Source organism: Arachis stenosperma, chromosome 7 (assembly GCF_014773155.1).
Source record: "Arachis stenosperma cultivar V10309 chromosome 7, arast.V10309.gnm1.PFL2, whole genome shotgun sequence".
NCBI classification, from domain to species: domain Eukaryota; kingdom Viridiplantae; phylum Streptophyta; class Magnoliopsida; order Fabales; family Fabaceae; genus Arachis; species Arachis stenosperma.
In genome coordinates this window covers 4,320,666-4,344,814 of record NC_080383.1, presented here as the reverse complement: position 1 = coordinate 4,344,814, position 24,149 = coordinate 4,320,666, and the positions used below count along the sequence as shown (strand labels likewise).

The window sequence follows — 24,149 nt, the reverse complement described above, 5'->3', positions numbered from 1 at the left end:
CTCCTTATATATGTAGATATGAATAATAAAGTTGTGAACCAACAAGATAGTAAAGAAAGGAAGCATATGTCTTATTTAAATGCCTCGTTTAAATTTGCACATATATGTGCTTTTCCTTAGTCATGTTGTGGAGGGTACTTGCCATGAGTAGGGGTGGCAACAGGGCGGGTAGGGGCGGGTTTTTGCTCTACTCGATTCCGATTCGCTGTACACCAACTCACATAGAACTCGTTCTACTTCTATCCGTACGTAGTAAAACGTTGAACTCTAACCCGCTCTGTCCTTACTCGTCTTTATAATTATTAAAATTCAATAAATAAAATTAAATTTCAAAATTTATACAACCATCATCACATACATAATATAAATTAAAGTAAAAATTTTAATATGATACAATATTATTAATCATTTACTAATTATTTTACATATATTATACATATTATATATTAAAATAATATATATTATATATATAGCGAGGCGGGTAGGGGCGGGTATTACCTAAACCCGACCCCGCCCCGCCCCTCCCAAGAACCCGTCCCACTAAAACCCGCCTCGGTGCGGGGCGAATAATTACCCGTCTCGAGCGGGTAGAGACGGGGTGGGTACTCGCAGATTCGGGTGGTATTGTTATTCCTAGCCATGAAGAGGCTTGTCATGGTGGTATGGTGGCTTGTTGTAAACTAGCGGCTTGTGCACGAGTGGGTTATAAACCGGTGGTTTGTGTACGGGTGGCTTATAAACCGGTAGTTTATAGACCGGAGGTTTGTAAACCGGAGGCTTGTATTAGGAGGCTCATCATGCTTATAAAGGGATTGGTAATAATCTGCAAGCCCTTAGTTTTTGTGTGTGATGGATTAAATTTGTGGGTTAGAAGACTTGTTATGGGTTAAAGTAGAAGAGTAATTTTTTTGTGACTAAATAGAAAAGAAAAAAAAATAAAAAATGGAGACAAAGCCAAATTAATTGGCTAGATTCATATCTAAATCTATTAGATGTTGAAACTCACTTCATGGTTGGCTTCAATTCGAGTGAATGTCCGCGCCAGAAGCAACTGCTTTAGCCATATAATCTGCAATACTATTTGCATTCCTCTGAATTAAAAGAATAGAGACTCTCTAATTTCAATTCATAACCTCTTGTATATGCTTTGCCAAATTCCATTCCGAAATATCTTTATCAAGCATTCTTTATTTACCAAGAAAAGAACTTCTAAATAGTCTATTTCACAAATAACTTCACAAAATCCACTCTTCCAAACAAAAAGTAAACCTCTCCAAATTACATAAAAAGAAGATACCATTTTCAGTCACATTAATTAAGAAAGAATCCAAGACTGAAAAAGAATTATGGTGACATATACCTTTCTCCTTTATTCATGCTTGAGACTTTTAGGTATGTCTCTATATGATTTTCCAGGATTTACAGGCCTTTTATTTAACTTTGTAAGCCAATTACTCCTTTTCTGAAATTAAAAGACAAAAAATAGATATTTATTCTATAATGGTAGCATGATTTCTTACTTAATTACCAAAATCTTAATTGAAATAAAAATTTAGACGAACAAAGAACAAGGAAGAACATAATACCTGCTTCTTCTTCTTTCTTTTCCTTTTGTTTTGAGTATTACCATTGTACACAAAATTTAGGAAAGAAATGAAGAATTATTTAAAAAGTATTATTTTTATTATTCATATTTTTTACCTGTGATTACAAAATTTTTACCAATATATAGACAAGAGTACTCCAAAAATACGCTAAAAATACGCTCGTTATGAAATAATATCCTAATAAATTACATTAATTTTTTTCTAATCCTCTTTAATATTTTTTTAATTTTGTTCCTTAATTATGATATATTCTAATACTGAGCTGGTTGATTATGTTTAATAATTTCTTCTACAATTTTAAAATATTACAAACTTAACTATAGTAACATCAACACATAATGAACAATAAGGTGTTGAGAGGTAATCAAACAAATGAATCAACTTTTTTTCATTTTTTCACATTTATTCTTGGATTGTTCATGAGTTTCTGCAATTTTTACACATTTACAAACTCAATCAGTAGCGTTATCAAGAAAACTATCTTATTCATTGCAATTGCAGAAAGAAGAGAGAGACCTTACTCCATTACATGCAGTTGCAGTGAAAGTCCAGAGAAATGGATTTTGGCGCGCTTTTTCTTTCTCTACAAAAACAAACAGATTCAACGACCATTTTCTTTCTTTTGACTTGACTTCTCTTTAATCCTTTGCTAATTGCTATTTATACATGTAGTCAACTAGGCTCTCAATTTAATACTTTCAACTTGTACGGAGTTTCAATGCTCCAAAAATAAAATACAATATAAAAGTATATGTTTGGAGTTTTAAAGTTCCATAATTGAGAGATATTATTAGGAATACGTACTCTTTTAAATTGTTCTGCGAGAATTTTTTAGTATTCTGTTAGGATTTTTTAACGGAATTCTTACTGCCATTAAGGTTAAATTGTCAACGTCAATTAAATCTCAATACAAGTCTACGTAATCTGTATGGCTGAGACAACGAGGGACGAAGATCGGACTGAGGAAGACAACCGGAAAGGACGTAGGAATGTGATTCTACTGGAAGAGACAGACATATCAGAAAGTATTAACGCTTGCTCCAATAGTCTCTATGGCAGACTCTTTGCTTCCAAAACCTTCTCAGTTAGAACCATGGGGAATGCTTTAAAGGCTATATGGGAAAACCAAGAAGGATTTAGCGTGAGTGACAAAGGGGATAATTCCTTTCAATTCTATTTTAATAAAGAAGTGGATGTCTTGCGTGTTAAACATGGTTCTCCATAGCTATTCAAAAATTATGTGCTCCATGTCAAGAGATGGAAGGAAGATCAGAACTGTGATGAAGAGATTATTTCCAATTTTTCAGTTTGGTTTCAATTTTGGAGTTTGCCAAAATCATTTAAAACCCTCGAAGTTGGACGTAAATTGGGAGAGAAACTGGGTATAGTGTTGGAGGTAGGTAAATTTCATATGCGAGGCAGAGAAACTAGGATTGTGAAGGCCAAAATCAATATTGATGCTGCCAGGCAAGTGAGAGATCAGTTAATAGTGGCAGAACCTAATAAAAAGGAGGTAGAAGTGGCACTGCGCTATGAGAGGCTTGAAAAGTTCTATACCTATTGCACAAAATTGGGGCACGAGGTGAAAAACTGCCATGATCTACTGAAGGACACAGAGAGTGATATGGTAAAAGAGGATGACATTGGCGAATGGGTTATGTTAGAATTTGGTTGAATTAGTCCCACATTTATTAGGATAGCAAATGGAGTGGGTGGCCTAGGCTATAAATATGAGGCTAAGTTCTCCATTTGTTTTTGCACCAGTCAGAAACACTTTAAGCTTGTATCTGATTTTTCTTTTCCTATGTACTCTTTGATTAGAGAGTGTTGTGAGGTGTAGTTAGATATTTGCTTTGAGAGAGTGTGAGTGTACTGGGGTGCCGGTGTCAGAGAGAAAGAAGTCTATGTGTTGTAACAATTTTCACATAGTGATATTCTCTGGTTGTCATTTGACAACGGCCGTGGTTTTTTCTCCGGTAATTGGAGTTTCCACGTTAAATTCTTGTGTTGTGATTGTGTCTATTTTATTTCTCTGTCAAAGGTATTTTCTCAAGGGGGAATGGTGTATTATTCCCAACAAGTGGTATCAGAGTTTCGGTTCGGTGGGATTTATTCTTAGTATGCTCTGTGGTTGCAGCCTAGTCTGACCTTCCACATCAAAAAAAAATTTTGTCCTGTGGCTTGAGGTTGATCTTTGGTTGCTGTTGGTATTGCTGGAAGGTAGTGTGACACTGTGAGAGTGCAGTTTGGAAAGGTTCTGACTAAGGAAAAACTTGGTATTTAAGTGTGTCCATTGTGACCCACCTCTCTTTCCTGGGAACCCTTCCTAGTGCACGGTCTACAGTTGAGTTATACTATTCCAGTATACGGTTGCAACAATGTCAGGATATTCAAGTGCTGTGAAGCTTGAAATAGAGAAATTTGATGGAAGAATCAATTTTGGCTTGTGAAAAATACAAGTCAAGGATGTGTTGATACAATTAGGTTTGCACAAGGCGTTGAAGGAGAAGATCTCTGGTTGCTCTCTCTATGAGAGAAGATGATGTTCTCTAGAAAACAAGAAGTATTGTGGCAATCGGGTCCACAATTGCACGCGGGCATTGGTTGGCGTTGAGATGCAAGGTGTGTGGCGGAGTTAGGTCGATGGCTGAAGAACTTCTAGGAAAAGCCAATTTGAAAGTTGCACCATGAATTTTCAGCAAGGTTTCGATCTGTACCAAGGCGAAATGCTTAGAGTGGTCTAATTCCAAGTAAGTATACTTTCATGGTGGAGTATGATAGTTCTCTGAACTATGATTGTCGGTATAGACAATGGCAGCAAAGAATTGTCGGTGTTGACAATGGAAGCTGAAGATGTGTGACTATTTCAATCAAGGTAAAGATTGTTAGAATTTGGTTGAATTAGTCCCACATTGCTTAGGATAGCAAATGGAGTGGGTGGCCTAGGCTATAAATATAAGGCTAAGTTCTCCATTTGTTTTTGTACCAGTCAGAAACACTTTAAGCTTGTATCTGATTTTTCTTTTCCTCTATACTCTTTGATTAGAAAGTGTTGTGAGGTGTAGTTAGATATTTGCTTTGAGAGAGTGTGGGTGTAATGGGGTGCCGGTGTTAGAGAGAAAGAAGTCTATGTGTTGTAACAATTTTCACATAGTGATATTCTCTGGTTGTCATTTGACAATGGCCGTGGTTTTTTCTCCGGTAATTGGAGTTTTCACGTTAAATTTTTGTGTTGTGATTGTGTCTATTTTATTTCTCTGTCAAAGGTATTTTCTCAAGGGGGAATGGTGTATTATTTTCAACAGGTTAAAACCAGCCAAGTGAAAACGCGAATCTACTCAGAAGGAGAAAGAACATTCAACAACTCAACCCAAAATCAGAATAAGGCCACTCAACGTAAGAAAAAACCTGTCTTAAACTACTTATTGGAAGAATTTGCAAGAATGTCAATGCAAGAAGGGAAACAAAGTGTGAAACCACAAGACACTGGTAACAGGGCAGCACCTGAGTCACCTCAATCAGCCAATTCTAGAACAAAATGCATGGAGGTTATCATAGCTGGTCAGTCCAATACCAAGGAGGATGAAGAGCAGCTTATGCAATTCGCTATTAGGCAGTGTCTCACTACAGAGAAAGGTAAAAAGTGGAAAAGGTTAGCAAGACAAGGTGCTGCAGAGTCAGATACTAAAAGTGAACCCAAAAGAAGGTTGATGAGTGGTATAGCTGAAGGATCTACAAAGAAAGTAAGAACAGATGATGAAAATGCAGTTGAACAGATGGTGGAGGGTGCCAGCCTACAAATGGCACCCAAGGCGCCATGAGAACTATAGTTTAGAATTGTCAGGATTTGGGGAGACCCCTGACAATTCACACCTTAAAAGGGATCTATAAATCCCACTCCCCCGAGATTGTGTTTATAAGTGAAACAAATAACTAATCTCGACAGGTGGAAGCAAAACTTCGGGTATGCAGCTACAAAAACTAGCATATTGTTAACCCGGCAGGAGTGACAGGAGGACTTGTGCTAGCTTGGAAGGACAGCATCAGTGTTCAAATTATTAGTAGTAGAGAATTTTTTGTGGCAGCCGAAATTAAGGACATCGGAAGCAATGAGGTATGGACGTTCATTAGTGTCCATTTGAGTTGTTCGAAACAAATTCGATCCTTACAGTTTGAGGAGCTTACAACAACGAGCCAACACTTGGAAGAAAAAGTGGTAATAGCAGGCGATTTTAATGCTATAACAAGTCAAGCGAAAAAGTAGGGTGGAGGCAAAAAATCAGCAACCACCATTGCAATATTCACTAATTTTATTGACATTAACGAATTAGTGGATATTGGAATGGTGGGGTGCCCTTTCACGTGGACAAATCGAAGACAAGGAGATGATTTGGTGAAGGAGAGGCCTGGCCGCTATTTAGTTGGGATGGAATGGAAGTTGAAGTTTCCGAATGCAGTGGTGCACAGGCTCACAAAGTCAGGCTCGGATCATGCTCCAATTTTGATGGAAACCGAACCTCAATCCTAGCATAGTAAATGGCGGTTTAAATACCAGGAACGTTGGTGTGGAGAAGAGGATGTCAAGAAAATTGTCAGTGAAGTGTGGAGAATGGAAGTTGTACGCTCGGCTATGTTCTCCTTGGTCCAAAAGTTGAAAGTTTGTAGACATAGACTAGTTCAATGGCAGAAAACTCACAAAGCAAACTCTCGGAAAGAAATTGAAGACCTTCAAGTTAAACTAGAGGAGTTGCGGGTGGCTGAAATCAATGGGGGAGAGGAGGTTATCAGTTTGGAGGAGAAGTTGGAGCTGGCATATTTGAAAGAAGAGAGCTATTGGTGAAAAAAATCTAGAGTCAAGTGGCTAAAAGAAGGAGATCAGAACACTAGATTCTTTCACCAGAAATTTCAATCAAGCATGCGAAGGAACAGAATTTGGAGATTAGTGGGGAGGGACAATGAGATTGCATCGAAACCGGAGGATATTGCAAAGGTAGCTGAAGACTACTTTTGCGATATTTTTACTTCTTCTTGTTCGGCTGATCCGAATCCATACTTAGAGGATTTGGAGTCTAAAGTTACAGCTTCCATGAACCGTAGGCTCCAAAGGCCAGTAACTATGAACGAGATCAAAAGAGCTACATTTAGTATTCATGCTCAGAGTGCTCCTGGTGATGACGGTTTACAACTAAATTTTTTCATTTTTTCTGGGATATAGTTGGAGGTGACATTTTTAAGGCAGTGAGAAGTTTCTTTTACAGTGGCAGAATTCTGAAAAGTTTCAATCATACTCAAATTTGTTTGATTCCAAAGGTGCCAGATGCCAGTGACATGGCTCAGGTACGACCAATCAGTTTGTTTTCAGTTATGTATAAAATTATTTTACAAGGTATTATAAATAAAATTATAAGCCCAAATCAGAGTGCGTTTTTCAAAAATAGACTCATTTCAGATAATATTCTAATTGCTCACAAATAAATTTTTGGTGCGCTTTTTCTCTCTCTACGAAAACAAACAGATTCAACTACTACTTTCCTTCTTTGGTTTCAATTTTGATTTTTGACTTGGCTTCTCTTGATTCCTTTGCTAATTACTATTTATACACGTAATTAACTAACTTAATCCCTTTTCACTTTTCAATCACTTAATTAACAACCACTTTTTTTATTATTATTTTTCATTAAACGAGTCTCTTAGTCTTATTATTAAATATTTAAAACATATCTGAATAAAGATATTAGAGAAGCAAATGACTATTAACAATCAAATATTTTGGGTCAAACACGTCTTTTAAAAAAATTTACAGCTATATTTTATTTATTTTTGTAAACATTATAAATAGAATATGGTTGGCTATAAATATATTTTACATTAGATAAATATGTATTTTATTTCAATTTACATTTTATAATAAGTAACACTATCAGTTACTATTTTCATTTGTTATTTTTATTTTTTTAATGACTTGTAGTTATTTAAAAGTTGTTGGTATTCAATTTAAAAAGAATGAAGTTTGGTTAAAGTATAAAACATCTTGTAACTTATGATCTGTCCACTTAGATAAACTAATTTTGTTTTAAATTTAGAAGCATACAACCAATTTGAATTGATCCAATAGTTAGCACACTCATTTAATCAAACAAGTGTTAAAGGTTCAAATCTTGTCTAGATCCAATCTTCATATTCTTGATGGTATCTACTGTTTTAAACAGTCTCTATTTTCTTATCATGAGGTAGGATTATTGTATCTGGAAGGTGAATTACAGTATTATTATTACCATTTAGATGCATCAGGATTAATTCAATTGTAGATGCATTAAACAGAGAAATCACCAAGATTTTTCATTTTGGAATTTTATTGCAATATTTCCATTAGAACAAGAGCAATACAATTCTTCTGACATGCAGGAACATTCTCATATTAAGAACATATATGTGCAAATTCTATGCTAAATATAAAGCATTCTTATATGGTGAAAAATGTGGTAGTTGGCTAATATTGTGCACAAGGTTAGTAAAATAAAGCCAAACAATTTTAATTATTATTATACGGCATGAGATATCTGTTGGGGAAGGCAATTGAGATGAGGCAAAAAGTTAGTAGGAGTTAGGCATAGAGTGATGAAAAAAACAAACATTTGTTTTATGAGGTTGGTGTTACTTAACTCCATCCTAATACACAATCATTCTTTTGGGGTCCTATAAAATTTTAATGTCATAAAGCAACTACTTAAGCTTCAATGTAGCATAAGAGAGCGATTTGCTCTTCTTACTCACTTCACATTTTGCCAACAAAATCTCAAAGACATTCTTAATGTTTGGTGAAATGGATAGAAAGCAAGAACAAGAAAAAGGTAACCTGAATAATAATAATAATAACAATAATAATAATAATAATAAGTCTGGCATTGATGTTACTCTAATATCTGCCACCACCAAAGTTCCAAAAGCAGTTTCACCGGTTTCCTCTGCTGCCGAGGGGGAAGCCTTAAGGCGGCCGCGTGGCAGGCCTGCCGGCTCCAAGAACAAGCCGAAGCCACCAATAATTGTGACAAGGGACAGTGCTAATGCACTCAAAGCTCATGCTATGGAAGTAAGCTCTGGCTGTGATGTGAATGAGAGCTTGTTGAACTTTGCAAGGAGGAAGCAGAGAGGCCTCTGCATACTAAGTGGAACTGGCTGTGTGACAAATGTAACTCTGCGCCAACCGGCCTCATCCGGCGCCATTGTGACTCTTCACGGCCGATTCGAGATCCTCTCATTGCTGGGGTCAATCCTTCCCCCACCAGCACCACCAGGAATCACTGGCCTCACCATTTACTTGGCTGGTGCTCAGGGGCAAGTTGTAGGAGGTGCTGTTGTTGGTGCCTTGATTGCTTCAGGACCTGTTGTGATCATGGCTGCATCATTCATGCATGCTACCTTCGATCGCCTGCCATTGGAAGACGAAGAACTCACGGCTGCAATGCAGAATCAGCATTACCAAAACGGACGCGCCACACATCATCTCGATATCTCAGACTTGTATGCAATGCCACAGAACCTTCTCACCAATGGAACAATGGCACCAGAGATATATTCTTGGGCACCAGGGAGGAACTTGTCAAAAAGCTGAGACTTAGTATACTATTACTCAGTAATTGTCTCATATCCAAACAATATACACTATGGCTAAACAATATGATATGCTTAATTCTGTTGTATTATTAATTGTTTCAACAAATCAATGAGTTGTATGATTTGAATACATTAGAGTCTAAAGACTACTCTATATTTCACTATTTCAGTTCATACATGCATGCAGCACAGAAGCAAAATATGCATGCAGCTTAGAAGCTAAGGGCCTTCACTATCCAAATGTTACTAGAATGAGTAAAATATAGAGCATTAATTGAGTTATGAGAAACTACAAAGAAATAAAGTTGCATAAGCCTTGTGGTAAATGGTAATCACTTGATCTAAAAAAACATTCACAAGATGACATGTACACTTTCCTTTTTCTTAAATTTGGACACTGTCATGCTGTTATTTAGCACTATTGAGTATTGAGAATCAAATATGGATTTTTATCTTATTGGAATAATTCACTATATTGAAGCCAATTCCTCTATATACAAAATTGGATTTTAAGTTCCATGAGTTCATAACTTGAGAGATACTCAATCTTCAGGTGTAAAACTTGAGTCATTAAGTAAGTAGTAAATTTCTTGAGTTTTAGGATGCAACCTCCCTCCAGCTAGAAATTCATGAACTTCTCCATCTAGTTCAATTGAACTACAACCTGGTTCTTTCTCGGTCAACCTCTTCATCAAAAGCCTGTGCTCAATTGCCTCTTCAAACTGTTTTGACGCAGCCTGAACATTAGACATAAGTACATAACCACTTGCATCACTCGGATTCAACTTGCAAACTCTTTCTGCAGCCCGTTTCGCCATCTCTACATTCCCATGCTTCGCACAAGATGAGAGCAGAGATCCCCAGATAATAGCATCTGGTTCTATAGGCATATCTCTTATCAGTTCTTCTGCCTCTTCTAGCAATGCCGCTTGGCCTAACACTTCAACCATGCAAGTGTAGTGTTTTATTGAAGGTTCAATATCATACTCATTCATCATTTGTGCAAAGTAGTCCTTTGCTCTATCAATTGCTCCTAAATATTTACAAGCAGTTAGAACACCAATGAAACTGACACTATCTGGCTTTAGACTTGAACATTTAAGCTTAGAGAAGTACTGAATTGCTTCTCTCTCGTGTCCATTCATGGCTAAGCCTATTATAATTGAGTTCCAGCTTGATAACCCTCTTGTGGATGATGCATCAAACACTTCAATAGCATTTTCAATAGATCCACACTTGCAATACATGTCAATTATTGCCGTAGTGACAATAAGATTAAACTCGAAACCACTCTTTTTTATGTAATTATGAACCCATTTTCCATGTTCAAGAGCTCCTAAGTGAGCACAAGCATTCAACAAGCTCACCATTGTGAATTCACTGGTCTCAACATCTTCTTCTTGCATCTCGCGAAAAAGCTCCAACGCCTCCATAAGCTTCCCATTCCTAACATAACCACTGATCATGGAATTCCAAGTAACTGGGGTTCTTTCAGGCATTGCATCAAACATCCTCCTAGACTCATCAATTTCCCCATATTTTGCAAGCCCCATAATCATTGAGTTCCAAGCAACAACATCAAGTTCAACTTTCTTATCAAACACTCTTCTAGCCTCTCTTAACAAGCCACTATTAGCATACATATATATGATAGTATTACAAATGAACTCATCATCTTCAAGACCCAATTTCACAACCCTCCCATGAAGCTGAGCACCACCATGGACATCACCAAGTTGAGCAAAAGCCTTGAAAACAGAAGGATAAGTCAAGCTTTGCGGCTGAACATAATCATCATCAGAACACAACATGTCAATAAAAATTGATACAGCAAGATGTGGGGTTGAGCTTCTAGAGAAGCACCTTATGATGGTGTTCCAAGAATAGAGAGTTGGTTTAGGCATTCTGGTGAACACCATGTGTGCATAGTTGGTGTCACCATGTGGGGAAGCACAAAAGGTGAGGACTTTGCTGGCAGCAATGGGGTCAAGAACAAGACCAGTTTTGATCATGTGAGCATGGAGCTTTTTGAGGTCTTTCATGGTGGAACAGTGGTTTTGGAGCATGGTTAGGCATGGATGGTCAGAGATGAACTTGGATATGGATGGTGATGATGATGGAGCAAGTACACAACAACAAACACTTGCCATTGCCTTGTGTTTGTGTGGTCCTATGTCATATGTGGGAAGAACAGAACAGGGCTTAGGAATTGAAACAGAATCAGTGAAGTAGATTAGGTATCTATCTATACATACATGTTACTGAGTGGATAAAGCATGTGATAAAAATATAAACTCTTCTGTTAATTCTTATTTTCTTAGAATGTGTATGATTGAAAGGACCATCTATATGTAATCATATATAAATAGACGATTATGTTACGTGTGTGTACAAAAAATCAATTATTAAATTTAATATTGATATAAAATATATATTAAAATATAAAAATATATATTAAATAATACATATATTTATATAAAAAATATTACAACTAATTTGATAATTAATTTTTAATATATACATAATATTTTTATAAATATATAATTGTACAAATAATTTAGTTTTATATCATAAATATAGTTAGTGATGACTGACGAATGTATATTATTATATCCAATTTTATAATAAGATAATTTACAAATATTTTTTGGAAAATATAGGTAGACAATAGAAATATTAAGATTATTATTTTATTAGGTTAATTTTAGAGTCTATTATTTACATTATTCACAAAAATTATTAATTACCTAACAAAGTTCTATATTTTTTTAATTATGTAATATATGGTATTCTTAAGTTTTTTTTTTATATTTTTTGTCATTTATCTATTTTTTTTTATCTAATTTATTCTCTTAGTTAGATATTCTATCGATTTTTTTATATATTTAAATTATCTAAGGCGAAATTTTACTATATCTATGACTGAGTGAACAAAAACTAAACCTTCTATTTTTCTCATGAAAGTCAACTTAAAAAACTATTATTAGTTTATTACGACTCTGATGAGTTTGATAGACATAAAATAATAAAAAATTACTTGCAGTTAATTTAATATAAAATTAATAATTAAAAATTATTAAATAATAATTTAGTCAAATTATTTAATCACTCTTAATTATTAATTTTATATCATATGGTGTTAATTAACTTTCTATAATAAATGCAGAAGTTACCTCTTATTACTATCATCATTGTTGTTAGTTTGGCTGTGCTGTCATCTTTTTCTCGTTTGCTTGATAATGTGAACTCATAAATGATTCAATTTATTTATTGATATATAACTTCATGAAATGTATGTGAGGGCTCCTTTAAGTAACACTATGATTATAGGCATTAGAACTATCAATATGACCCAGGCACCATGAATTTGTCACGTGAACTAACCTTATGATAAGATTAAATGTAGAATCTGAATTTTATTTTATGAATAATTGTGATATTTTGAAGCTTGTGGATATAATTAAGAAACACATACTATATGATTAGCATTATTTTATAATAATATAATATCTATTTTTTTAAGACCTAAATTATGGCACTATACATTCTGATATATATTATTGAAACTAATATCAAATGCACAATTATTTATATTTAATTTTTGCCAGTACGATTTTTCTGTTGGTCCTTCCAAACAGATTCACACGTGACTAACTGAAATTATTTGTCTTCACATACAGATTATTTAATTAGGACTGTCTCTTTATAATCAATGTTCATTGTGGCACAGATTTTTAATTTATTTGTTTCTGAATGTGGGTCTATTTACACATAAAGTAAAAATATGTCACATCCCACAAACTTTGTTTACATAATTATTTTTCCATTGTGTCGCATCGAAATAATATGTGCAATTATTTTACAAATTTGATTAAATTAATTAAAGTAGCCAGAGTATTAGTTACTTTCGTTTATATCAATTTCTTATGGTCAAATTGCATTATTTAATGTACCCATTTTTTTTACATTTATTTTAAAAATTCATTTCATCTGCTAAGATTCATACATATATAAACCTTTTTTGGACAATAATAACTTTATAGTTTATACATATGCATTAAAATGGAGGATTTGTAAGTTAAATAATAGTTTAATCAGTTAGTTTATTATTTGAAACAATATTTAAATTTTTTTATTTTTTATATTTTCAATCTGACATATCAAAAATTATGTGTAAATTTATTATTGTTGCATATACAAACTGAAATTTAAATTTACGATACTTGTTTAAATTTTAACAATTATTTTTTTGTGTGATTAAACTCTAGTAATTATTTAAGTGAACGAATAAATTATCCACTCGACTAAATTGATTTTTTTTTCCTTCGTCAAGGACCAAATTGGTTGTTTAAAAAGTGTGTTTATTAATTAAGAAGTGTAATTGGGCCCTTGAATCTTGATTATATTATACCCTATGATCCAAAGTGAAGACATTAGGATATAAATTATAGAGCTTTCGGAGGTAAACTCTGGGCCATTGAACTAAAGTTTGTTTCACCCAACAACTCAAATCAATTTGGTTTCTAACTAAATGTTGATGATGACTAGGTCCACCCACATGAACTGCTATAATTCTATGCTAATAATGTGAAATTGGTTAATGCAGTAGCTAGTTTAATTTATTAATAGGAAATATTAGGTTTGAACTTTAATTTATTTTTTCAATCTTTCAGGTCAAAAACTAATCAATCAAGGATCAAAGTTTTATTTAAGAGTTTGTTGCTGGCCGATGAATTGTTACATGCACAAAATGATATTCAAACTCCCGATATTTACTTAAACAAATTAATGAACTAACCACTAAACCAACCCAACTTAATTCTCATTCTTAACATTTGATTACTAAATTTTTAGTAATAAAATTTGGAAGTCATAATTTATAGTCACATTTACTAATAATGGCAAGTTGTAGTTCTTGTTCTATGGATGACATGATCCAAGTTCACTAGGGAATGAAATAATCTATTATGTGTTAACATCTAATCTCTTATTTTCTACCCTTTAAATTATAAATTATTAAGTGACTTATAAACACCAACTTTGTTTATATGTCAGTGTCAAGTAAAAAAGAATATTCATATATATTTTTTTCCCTTACTGTCTAAGCATAACTATATAGCCATATAGAGAAAGAGACACAGAAAAATATAATATCATATCCTAGGGGAAGCATGTGCCATTTAGTACACAGATTCCAGAACATTTTCATGGCTATGAGTCTTATAATATAATAATGTGTATGGTTCTAAAAAAGAAGAAGAAGAGAAGAAGTGTTGCAGAACAGTGAATAGAGAGAAGAAAAGAGAAAAAGGCAGAAAATGTACACATCAGCAGCCATCATTACAATCATCACACCAAAACCAAATTCTTCTTCAATTCCTTTCACTTTGTTTTTCTTTTCAACCCTTCTTCCCTCCTTTTTCCTCCTTCTCTTCTATCTATCTATCTATCTATATTTATACCTTCTTTGCTTCTCTAGTTAATGATATCTTCTTTTCTCTTTCATTGATTCATAGGAAGAACAAGTGTATATATACATATATATAAGTGGTGAAGTACCAAGTTGAAGAAGTAAAAGATTAATCATGGAAAGATGTGTAAACTACTATGTAATGTTTCTTCTACTGAGTCAGTTCCTATGTTCGGGTAATTTTCCTTCTTCTTTTTTTTTTTCTTTTTTCTTTTATTTATTTAGCTTCTTCAGTTCAGTTCAGTTCTGTTCTGTTCTGTTCTGACATTTGTTGCTTAAATTTGAAGATACTGTTTGTTTGTTTCTTAATCCTCACTTCTGTTTCCTTTTTTTTTGGTTTAATGTATTCAGTTGCTTTCCTTTGCATACTTTATCTTTTGAATATATTCTCTGCTCTCTCTTTAACTGATTGGTTTTATTTGAAGTTTTTTGAAACAACAAATTGCTTTGTCCTTCTTTGTTATTTTGTGTTCTTTCTAATTGGAATTTAGTTAACTAACTAAGCACCTTTTTCTCTTCTTGTTTAGTTCAAAATGTTGTCTCTTCTATTGCTCAGTTAATCATTACTTTTACTATGCCTTGTTTGGATGATTAATCAGAACAAATTTCCACAACAGAAATTTGAACAAGGTTCTTTTCTTGCTCATGTTTTCTAAGGTTTATTCACATAGGGTTGTAACTTGTAACAACACCTTTCTATGGTTCCACCAATTCTTGAAAAGATACAATAACAAGGGGCCCCAACCCAACTACTTTGACTCATTACATATGCCCTCTCTTCATAGGGTACCCTACTTACTTATCTTCATTTAAAACTAATTAGTAATCTTCATTATAAAAAAATACATAATGATTAATAATTAGTAATATCTTGAGATTCATATGCTTTACCTCAATGGTGATTTCAATTTTGAACCACAGGTTGTTCATATAGGACAATGAAGGAAGAAAGTAGACATGTGAATGTACTATTAAATGATGCTCAAATTTTCACCACACAAAAAGATATCACCACTCCAATTGCAACAATTCCAAACTTGGTTCCAACCACACCAACTTTTTCAACATCTCCATTCATAAACCCTAATTCAAACCCTGATAGTACTAGTGTTTCTCCCGCATCAACAATCCCAATTACTACTCCACCTACCACAGTGAATTCATCACCAGTTTCTTCAGGTGCAAGCTGGTGCATTGCAAGCCCTAGTGCCTCACAAACTTCATTGCAAGTTGCATTGGACTATGCTTGTGGCTATGGTGGTGATGATTGCTCAGCAATTCAACCTGGTGGAATATGTTACATTCCAAATACTATTCAACAACATGCTTCTTATGCATTCAATAAGTATTATCTCAAGAATCCTGTTCCTAATAGCTGCAATTTTGGTGGAGCTGCTCTCATTACTAACACTAATCCAAGTAAGCCTCTTCTTAATCTTACAATCATGCTCAATCTCAATGCATTAATTCAGGGGCGAACCTAGATAAAATATTAGAGAGGGGTCAAAAATATTTACACAATAAAATAAGATTAAAATAAAATTTAAAAAAAAGACTAAACTGAAATTTACATGTAAAAAATTAAAATGAGAGGGGCGATTGCCCTCTTTCTTTATAGGTAGCTCCGCCCCTGCATTAATTCACAATCATGCTTTCATTTTAGACCAAACTAGTATATATTTGATACGCGCAAATAGATGCAATTTATGGGACTGTTATAAGAATCGGATCAAACTAGTTAATTCAATCGGTTTAACTAGAAATTAGCTACCAAACAAGTCTAGTTGAAGAAAATATCAGTTGACTATGGTAAAAAAAAAAAATCTGATCAAAAATTGATTCATCCATCAAATTGATTTAATTTTTTAGTGTTAATCAATTTAAAATTATAAAATATATATAATTTTTAAAAATATATATTATTTTATTATAATTGATTTAACTCCAATTAAACCTCTTATAAACTCTTAAACTTTTGAATCTCTAATTCTCTGATTCAATGATAAATGTATTAAATTTAAAGTGACAAATATTATAAAAAATTTTGAAATTTTATGGTCTCATTATTACATTTTTTCTCCATTGTAAAATTTAAAGTATTATTTGTTTTTAATCAAGATAGATATAGAAAAAAATAGTAAAGGATCCCGGAAATCTAGCACTACTCTTATCTATGGATGATTCTTGGGTTTTAATTTTGACTAACCACCACCAAAGTCATGTGCAATTAGGTGGGTCATGGGATCAAATTCTGAACAGAGTATAGAAAAAAGAAATTTGTACTGAATTTTTTTATCATAAGCTTTTGACTAAGAATGGCTTGTGGTCTTGTGGGATGTGGAATTGTGGATACATAGGAGATACAAATTAAAGTGCCAAATGAATGATGCAAAAAAGTCAAACTTTTTTTTTTCTTTCTACCTTTTAGGAAGCTGCTTCTCAAAAAGCTACTTCATTTCAAAATTGTTTTGTCAATTTGTCACTGGTATTTAGAAGTATTTTTGTTCATCATTTTAATTTTTTCATTATACAAAAGTGAATACTACCTATAAATGAGACATAAGAAAAAAAAAAGTAACATATGAATAAAAAAGTGTTGTATTGTATGTATCACATTTATTGGAATTATTTTGTTCAAATAATCATTCTATTTTATTTATTTATTTATTTAATTTTTTATTTTAAGACAATTTAATTAATTAATGTACTTACCTGTTTTTCAGGCACTACTACATGTCAGTATCCATCAACAAGGTGAACCACGTTTGCCAAAATACCTACTTGTCTTTTTTCCTTAAAAAAATAGAATAATTTGGGGTCTAAAATTGAAATTGAAATTGCAGTACTAGTTCATCAGTATTGAACACCACAAATTCAATCGGTGCAAATGTGTTTGGTTCAGTTCCAGTGCCCACAAACCCTTCTCCCTCTGCAGCTGCTGACACATCACATAGCTATGCTAAAATTTGTGTCACACTTTGGATGAGTATTTTTATTTTAATATAGCTGTCCTGTATTCTATGCTAATATATCATTTATTTATTATTAGATAGGATATGAGTTTTATTTATAAAATTTTTGCCCCTTGCTACAACAAGACCATTCATAGGACATACATGGTAGATACACTGTAGAAAAATAAATAGTATGATGGACATTCATAGAGCCGTTTAACGTCTTTGTATTGTTAGAATAATAGTATTTGTGTGAGGCTGCATTAGTCTCTATCATTACATATCCCTAAACCAGAGTAGTGATTAAATATATGGTTATGATTAAATATATGTATACAACTTAGTAGACAAAATAACAATATACATCTTCATAATACACTTACAAGAGGGATCATCCTCATTTTTATTATTTTGGAGAGCCAAGATATGTTTCTGGAATGAAGCTGCAGCCTCTTCCCTTTTCTCTAATACACAAGATTGCATAAGTTTGCTTACCTCCAGAAGTTGGAGTTCATCAGATGCCTGTCTCAATGAATCTAACAGAATCTTGTAATTGTCAAAGACTGAAAGAATATAAATCAGCTTTTGGTATTAAAATGGTTAAAAAATGAGTGAAGTACCAATCCAGTCCTGTCCATTTTTAATAATGACAGCGCGACCACTCAAAATAAAATCGATCTACTTCGGTCTCTGTTTCCTGATTCCATCACACAACGCGGTCCTTGTAGGTATTTTTCTGTCAACTCTGAACGAAAAATGCTAATGTGTCAGGTTCAGAAATGGACAGAATCTAATTGTCTCTAAATTTAAATTAGTTAGGGATTTATTTGTCCTTATAATTTTTTAAACAATATTTTTTAGATTATTTTTTTATTTATTATATTAATATTTATTTTTCAATAAATTATTAAATATATAGTATAATAAATATAAATTAATTAATAAATTATTTAAATTTAAAATTATTATTTATTATGAAACTAAATAAATCATTTTTAAATATAATTTTTAAATACATAAATAATAAATATTAAAATTCAGTTAATATATTAATAATAATAATCCTATTATATGCATATGGAAGGCTTAGAACTGCGTTTCCGGATTTAAAGTAGAGAACAGACAACAATAGGAATGCTGGCACAATGTAGTTAATCATTTAGGTTGTTTCAATATCTCACATAAAAAGTATACACAATAAAAAAAATATATCATAAGCTAGTATAAATTGAAGAATATAAAAGATAGACTTTTTTATTGAAATACGCATGAAAAATTCTTTAATTTTCAATATACGCACGGTTTAATTTTCCTCCTCAAATACGCACGGCTATTTTACTTGGATTAGCCACGAAATAATTCTAGATAACAAGTTAAGAATGGTGAGCACAAAATGGTGCATTAAATCTGACACGGACCACATCTTCTGCAGCAGGCACAAAATGGGTGACCTCGTCTATGACACACATAAAATGGTAGAATTCGTGTATAAAGTACATGAAATGGACGAACTCAATGCAGTGGAACTGTAATCATGTTTTCAATTTTTATGTATTATTCAAGAGCCTTTTTACAATGCAAATTGTAATCATGTTTTACATTGCCAATAGTTTAACATAGATTCCATTTTTCTTCAGAATTTAAAAGTATCGTTCTTTTGATTTTGATCAATATTTATTTTTTTTATTAGCTTATAAATTTTATAATTTATTTTAGTCTCGTGAGTACTTTTTGATTTAGTATATTTTGGACTATAAATTTTTATTATTTATGACTCTTTTGTTACATATAATTAGTATATAATAAAAACAAAAATAAAGTACAGTAAAAAATACAGTAAAAATAAAAAATAAAAACAAAAATAAAATACAGTAAAAAATATAATAAAAATAAAAAACAAAAACAAAAAAATCATACAAATATAGTATATAATAATTATAACCAACAATATATATCATATGAACAAAAAAATTATAATAAAAAATAAATAAAATTTATATGAATAAAATCAAATAAAAAAATAAAAAATTTTATACATAACATAAATATAGTACAATAAAAGATAGAAAAAAATAATAAAAATGAATAAAAAAAATTTTATATGAACAATAGTTGTCATATAAATAAAAAAATACAATAAAAATTTAACAATAAAAAATTAAAAAAATAACATCAGAACACTAAATTGAGTTGCAGGAACAGGTAGGCTGCTTACATTGTGTGCTTTGTTGTGTATTTTTGTTTATTCATTGATATTGATGAAATGTATTACCACTGCCGTGCCTCTAATTTGTGTCTGCTGTCCTTGATTTGGTCTATCTATTTCGCTTCTGCCACTCTTGAAATGGATTCCCCATTTTGTACCTGCACTAAGTGAAATGGTCCTTCCATTTCGTGGCCACCATGCCAAAAATGGTGTGAAAATCTATTTTGTATCTGCCATCCTAAAAATGGCCCTGCGCATTTTAATAAACATTTTTACATATGCGCATTCTGAAAATTAAAGAATTTTCTACGCGCATTTAATTAAAAAAGCCATAAAAGATATGCATCAATAATCACGACTCATGACAAATTTTTGCCTATATACAAACACAGACAAGCATTTCCTTACTTGACTTTTCTTTTCTCCCCAATTCTACTGGCTTAGAATATTTTGCTCCATACAAAACTTACAGAGAATACACAAACCAAAAGTGTGTCAAATAATATGATCACATTACCTTGTGAATTTCAGCAAGTAAAAGAAGAACTGATGTAGCACATGCAGAAGAGGGAGTGTGCCAAATATAAAAAGTGAAACGCAACCCTTTAAACAGTGTGCTCCCTTTTAACACTCACTAACACTAGCAGCAACCAAATAAAATGATTTTTTAAAATTAATTCAACAATTTTAGAAACTAAATATCTAACAACTTAAATTTAAAAATTTTAAAAACAACCAGCTAAATAAATAATTTAATTTATAATTTATAAATAAAATTTTAAAAATTTCTAATAAAGATACCTAAACAAATAATTCCCAAATTCAATAAAGATAAAGATAAAGATTCACACCAAATACAATTTTATTCTTTTGGTAACTGATTTCACATCCGGTAGCATGCCTATAAATATCAGCAAACTTCACCATTAGAAGCATAACTTCACTTGCTTCAACCATGTCTTGTTTTGCCAGCCTTACGGTTGATATAATTATCCATATTTTTGTTAGACTTCCCATGAAATTTATTCTGATTTGTAGATGTGTTTGTAAGGATTGGAACATATTAATTTCTGATCCAAACTTTGCCAAATTACTCTTTACTCGTACACTTCCTGCTACCATGATCCGACCCTTTCGTTCCAGAATCTTTCGCCTTGTTGAATATGATCCAATTGAATGGCATGAACGGAGAAACAATCCATGCTGCTGCAGGGTGTTTGACGTCCTGAATCATAGTAGTAGCAGCATAAAACTTGATCCTAAATTTGAGATTCCTCTACCTGGTCCTAAATCATTAAAGGGTAGAGAACTTTATATTGAAGTACTTCCTTGTAATGGTCTTTTTTACTTGAGTGATCCAGAGTATAGAAACAGTTCACTTGTTTGCAACCCAATAACAGGTGAGTTCATAAGGCTTCCAAAAATCCCTCCAGTCCAGAAACACTGCAAGCAAATACATTGGGGTTTTGGTTTCCACCCAAAAACAAACCAATACAAGCTAGTGAGAATACATATCTTTGAAGATCATAGTATGGTTTTTGAAATGCACACAGTTGGAATATCGACATGGATAAATATTGAGATAGATTATCCCAAGAATTTGATAAATTTGTGTGAGATTGGTACTTATTTAAACGGGGCACTTCATTGGATTGGTTTAGATGTTGATGGAAATGTCTCGATATGGGCCTTCAATTTCGACACGGAGAAGTTTCAAACCTTCTCTATGGCGCCCAGGGATCCAGGTACAAAACTCATCTTATTTGAATTCAGGAATTCTCTTTGCTTGATATATTTTAATAAGCTGCTTGGCACAATGTGGAGGATGGAAAGATATGGAGTTGGAGAATCTTGGACTCCTATTTTCCAGCATTCTGCAAGTTCCGACAGTACATATCAATTACATGATTGCATTGCCTACCATGATCCTGAAAATCAAGAGTTTAGGATTTTGTTGACTACTCCGTGGTATGATGACCATTTTCAAATAGTTCACCATGTTCCGTCTCTCATTCGATTGAAGGATATTATCATCGGAGATAATGTTTTGGTGCAGAATATTTATTCATGATAATGTTCCTGCTCTATGTTTTATGTTTTGTTTCATTTATTGGAGTCAATTTTTGTTTGGTTTGCTTTTTTACCATTCAGTATGAACATAATTTAATTTTATAACATTTTAATCCATGAATATTTTTATGTATTGGATTACACACACTTTCCACCTTATTTCGTCATTCAATGTATATATTGTAGAAAAATATTCCATGCAAGAACAGGTTTGAAAACTTGAAATTGAAAGTGTGTATCCGATGAATGAAACAAATTCGAGTCCAACATCCGGACGATTCTTAAGAGTTAAGATCTAATTAAAAATAGTAATGTATATTTCTCTTTGGTTGACAACTAATTAAATAATAATCCATCATTAATTAAACTAAGTGGAATATGTGTTAACATCAAGCTATTAAGGATCGAAGAACATGGTAGCCACTGCATTACTATTACCTAACCAATTCTCAATTATTCCTTTCTTAAGCAGCAAATCTACATCATAAGAAAATCCAAGAAAAAGATATAGTCAACGAGATAGGATTCACTGATACAATGGCATTGCTCGAAAGCTAACAAATTTCTCAAAACAACTTTAGGATGACAAAGGAAGGTTGGAATAAGTGAGAGGATGGTAATAGAAACTTTCTTGGTAAATCTGTGAAATGAGTTATGTCATCAATATCACCGGGAATGGTACTGTGAGGAACCATATAAACAAAGAACGATGGCTCCACTATTCAAAGTAGAAGGAAAAGCTTCTCAAGAACAAAGATTCAAATTAATTATATTATATAATATATTCTAAATTAAATCTCAGCATTAAAAGTTTCATGGATAATGTTTTCCTCAAGACTGCTTTGCTATCACCTAAACAATTGATTTGGGAGCATTATTGTTTCAAAGCTACAAATGTTCCCGAAGCAGGTAAAGATCGTAATGTTTCAAACCTTAAGATAGAACATGATGTTTGAATACTAATTTTATAATAAAGATGTGTAAATAATGTATAGAAACCAGAAAGCAACAATAAAAAAATATCACATTCAAACTTGATACACAATTACAGAGAAGGCAGTTGCCTTATGCAATGGTCTTCAATAATTACATAATAAACACTTCAATTCTTCCAATTACAAAGATATCAAACATTAATCAATTTTTTTACATTTATTTTAAAAATCCATTTCATCTTCTAAGATTCATACATATATAAACCTTTTTTTTGGACAATAATAACTTTATAGTTTATACATATGCATTAAAATGGAGGATTTGTAAGTTAAATAATAGTTTAATCAGTTAGTTTATTATTTGGAACAATATTTATTTTTTTTTTGTATTTTCAATTTGACATGTCAAGAATTATGTGTGAATTTATCACTGTTGCATATACAAAATGAAATTTAAATTTACGATACTTGTTTAAATTTTAACAATTATATTAAACTCTAACAATTATTTAAGTGAAGGAATAAGTTATCCACTCGACTAAATTGATTTTTTTTCCTTCGTCAAGGACCAAATTGGTTGTTTAAGAAGTGTGTTTATTAATTAAGAAGTGTAATTGGGCCCTTGAATCTTGATTATATTATACCCTATGATCTAAAGTGAAGACATTAGGATATAAATTATAGAGCTTTCGGAGGTAAACTCTGGGCCATTGAACTAAAGTTTGTTTCACCCAACAACTCAAATCAATTTGGTTTCTAACTAAATGTTGATGATGACTAGGTCCACCCACATGAACTGCTATAATTCTATGCTAATAATGTAAAATTGGTTAATGCAGTAGCTAGTTTAATTTATTAATAGGAAATATTAGGTTTGAACTTTAAAATTGAAAAAAAAATTCTTTTTTTTTTTAATAAAAATAAGCTTAACACACTAATGTGGAGTAACAGAAGAAACAATAAGAACTTCATAGAAATACATAAATCCTTGTAACTTCCTGCATCAACCACCAAAAGGATCACTCTCGATCCATTCGTTATAGCTCAGAATCGACTTCCTTATTACGAACTCCACACCTGTTTCCTGATTATTGAAGATTCTAGCATTGCGTTCCACCTAAATGTTCCAAATAACTGCAAAGAACCTCGACAACCATTTCTTCTAATCTTGTTTCCGCTTATGCCCACCAGTCCACCGCTCAAATAGTTCCCTTATGGTTCCAGGAATAGGCCACATCTCCCTAAAAGATTTCAACCAACTGCACCACACTTGCCATGTTAGTTCACATAGGA

The 24,149-nt window shown here is 32.5% G+C and overlaps 4 protein-coding genes across 5 annotated transcripts; 3 read left to right on the top strand and 1 right to left on the bottom strand.

The window, feature by feature from the left end:
- The first annotated feature begins 6,522 nt into the window (after positions 1–6,522).
- LOC130939240 (AT-hook motif nuclear-localized protein 16) lies at positions 6,523–9,219 on the top strand. Its single transcript, XM_057867361.1, has 4 exons — positions 6,523–6,775; positions 6,823–6,944; positions 7,981–8,114; positions 8,439–9,219. Exons 1-4 carry the CDS (start codon positions 6,523–6,525, stop codon positions 9,217–9,219), a joined length of 1,290 nt encoding a protein of 429 aa, XP_057723344.1.
- Positions 9,220–9,318: 99 nt separating this feature from the next.
- On the bottom strand, positions 9,319–11,481 carry LOC130941919 (pentatricopeptide repeat-containing protein At2g42920, chloroplastic). Its single transcript, XM_057870560.1, has one exon. It carries the CDS (start codon positions 11,369–11,371, stop codon positions 9,764–9,766), a length of 1,608 nt encoding a protein of 535 aa, XP_057726543.1. The 5' UTR covers positions 11,372–11,481; the 3' UTR covers positions 9,319–9,763.
- A 2,993-nt stretch (positions 11,482–14,474) lies between these two features.
- On the top strand, positions 14,475–18,341 carry LOC130941842 (glucan endo-1,3-beta-glucosidase 12-like). Of its 2 annotated transcripts, XM_057870458.1 has the most exons (5): positions 14,484–14,541; positions 14,738–14,867; positions 15,613–16,110; positions 17,415–17,445; positions 17,535–18,341. In XM_057870458.1, the coding sequence occupies exons 2-5, from the start codon at positions 14,807–14,809 to the stop codon at positions 17,695–17,697; spliced, it is 753 nt and encodes a 250-aa protein (XP_057726441.1). In that variant the 5' UTR covers positions 14,484–14,541; positions 14,738–14,806; the 3' UTR covers positions 17,698–18,341. The 2 variants fall into 2 exon arrangements, with proteins under 2 accessions (XP_057726440.1, XP_057726441.1); XM_057870457.1 differs by having other exon boundaries at positions 14,475–14,867.
- A 2,630-nt stretch (positions 18,342–20,971) lies between these two features.
- LOC130939239 (F-box protein At3g07870-like) lies at positions 20,972–21,922 on the top strand. Its single transcript, XM_057867360.1, has one exon. The coding sequence runs from the start codon at positions 20,972–20,974 to the stop codon at positions 21,920–21,922; it is 951 nt and encodes a 316-aa protein (XP_057723343.1).
- The last annotated feature ends 2,227 nt before the right edge of the window (positions 21,923–24,149 follow it).

Excerpts from the sequence above, each read along its gene's own strand:
- LOC130939240 (XM_057867361.1), top strand. The coding sequence starts at position 6,523 with ATGCGAAGGAACAGAATTTGGAGATTAGTGGGGAGGGACAATGAGATT. Across the intron at positions 6,776-6,822 it reads TCATGCTCAGAGTGCTCCTG|TTGGAGGTGACATTTTTAAG; the intron begins GTGATGACGGTT and ends TCTGGGATATAG. Across the intron at positions 8,115-8,438 it reads TGGCTAATATTGTGCACAAG|AAAGCAAGAACAAGAAAAAG; the intron begins GTTAGTAAAATA and ends TGAAATGGATAG.
- LOC130939239 (XM_057867360.1), top strand. The coding sequence starts at position 20,972 with ATGATCCGACCCTTTCGTTCCAGAATCTTTCGCCTTGTTGAATATGAT.
- LOC130941842 (XM_057870457.1), top strand. The coding sequence starts at position 14,807 with ATGGAAAGATGTGTAAACTACTATGTAATGTTTCTTCTACTGAGTCAG. Across the intron at positions 14,868-15,612 it reads GAGTCAGTTCCTATGTTCGG|GTTGTTCATATAGGACAATG; the intron begins GTAATTTTCCTT and ends TTTGAACCACAG. Across the intron at positions 17,446-17,534 it reads TGTCAGTATCCATCAACAAG|TACTAGTTCATCAGTATTGA; the intron begins GTGAACCACGTT and ends TTGAAATTGCAG.
- LOC130941919 (XM_057870560.1), bottom strand. The coding sequence starts at position 11,371 with ATGGCAAGTGTTTGTTGTTGTGTACTTGCTCCATCATCATCACCATCC.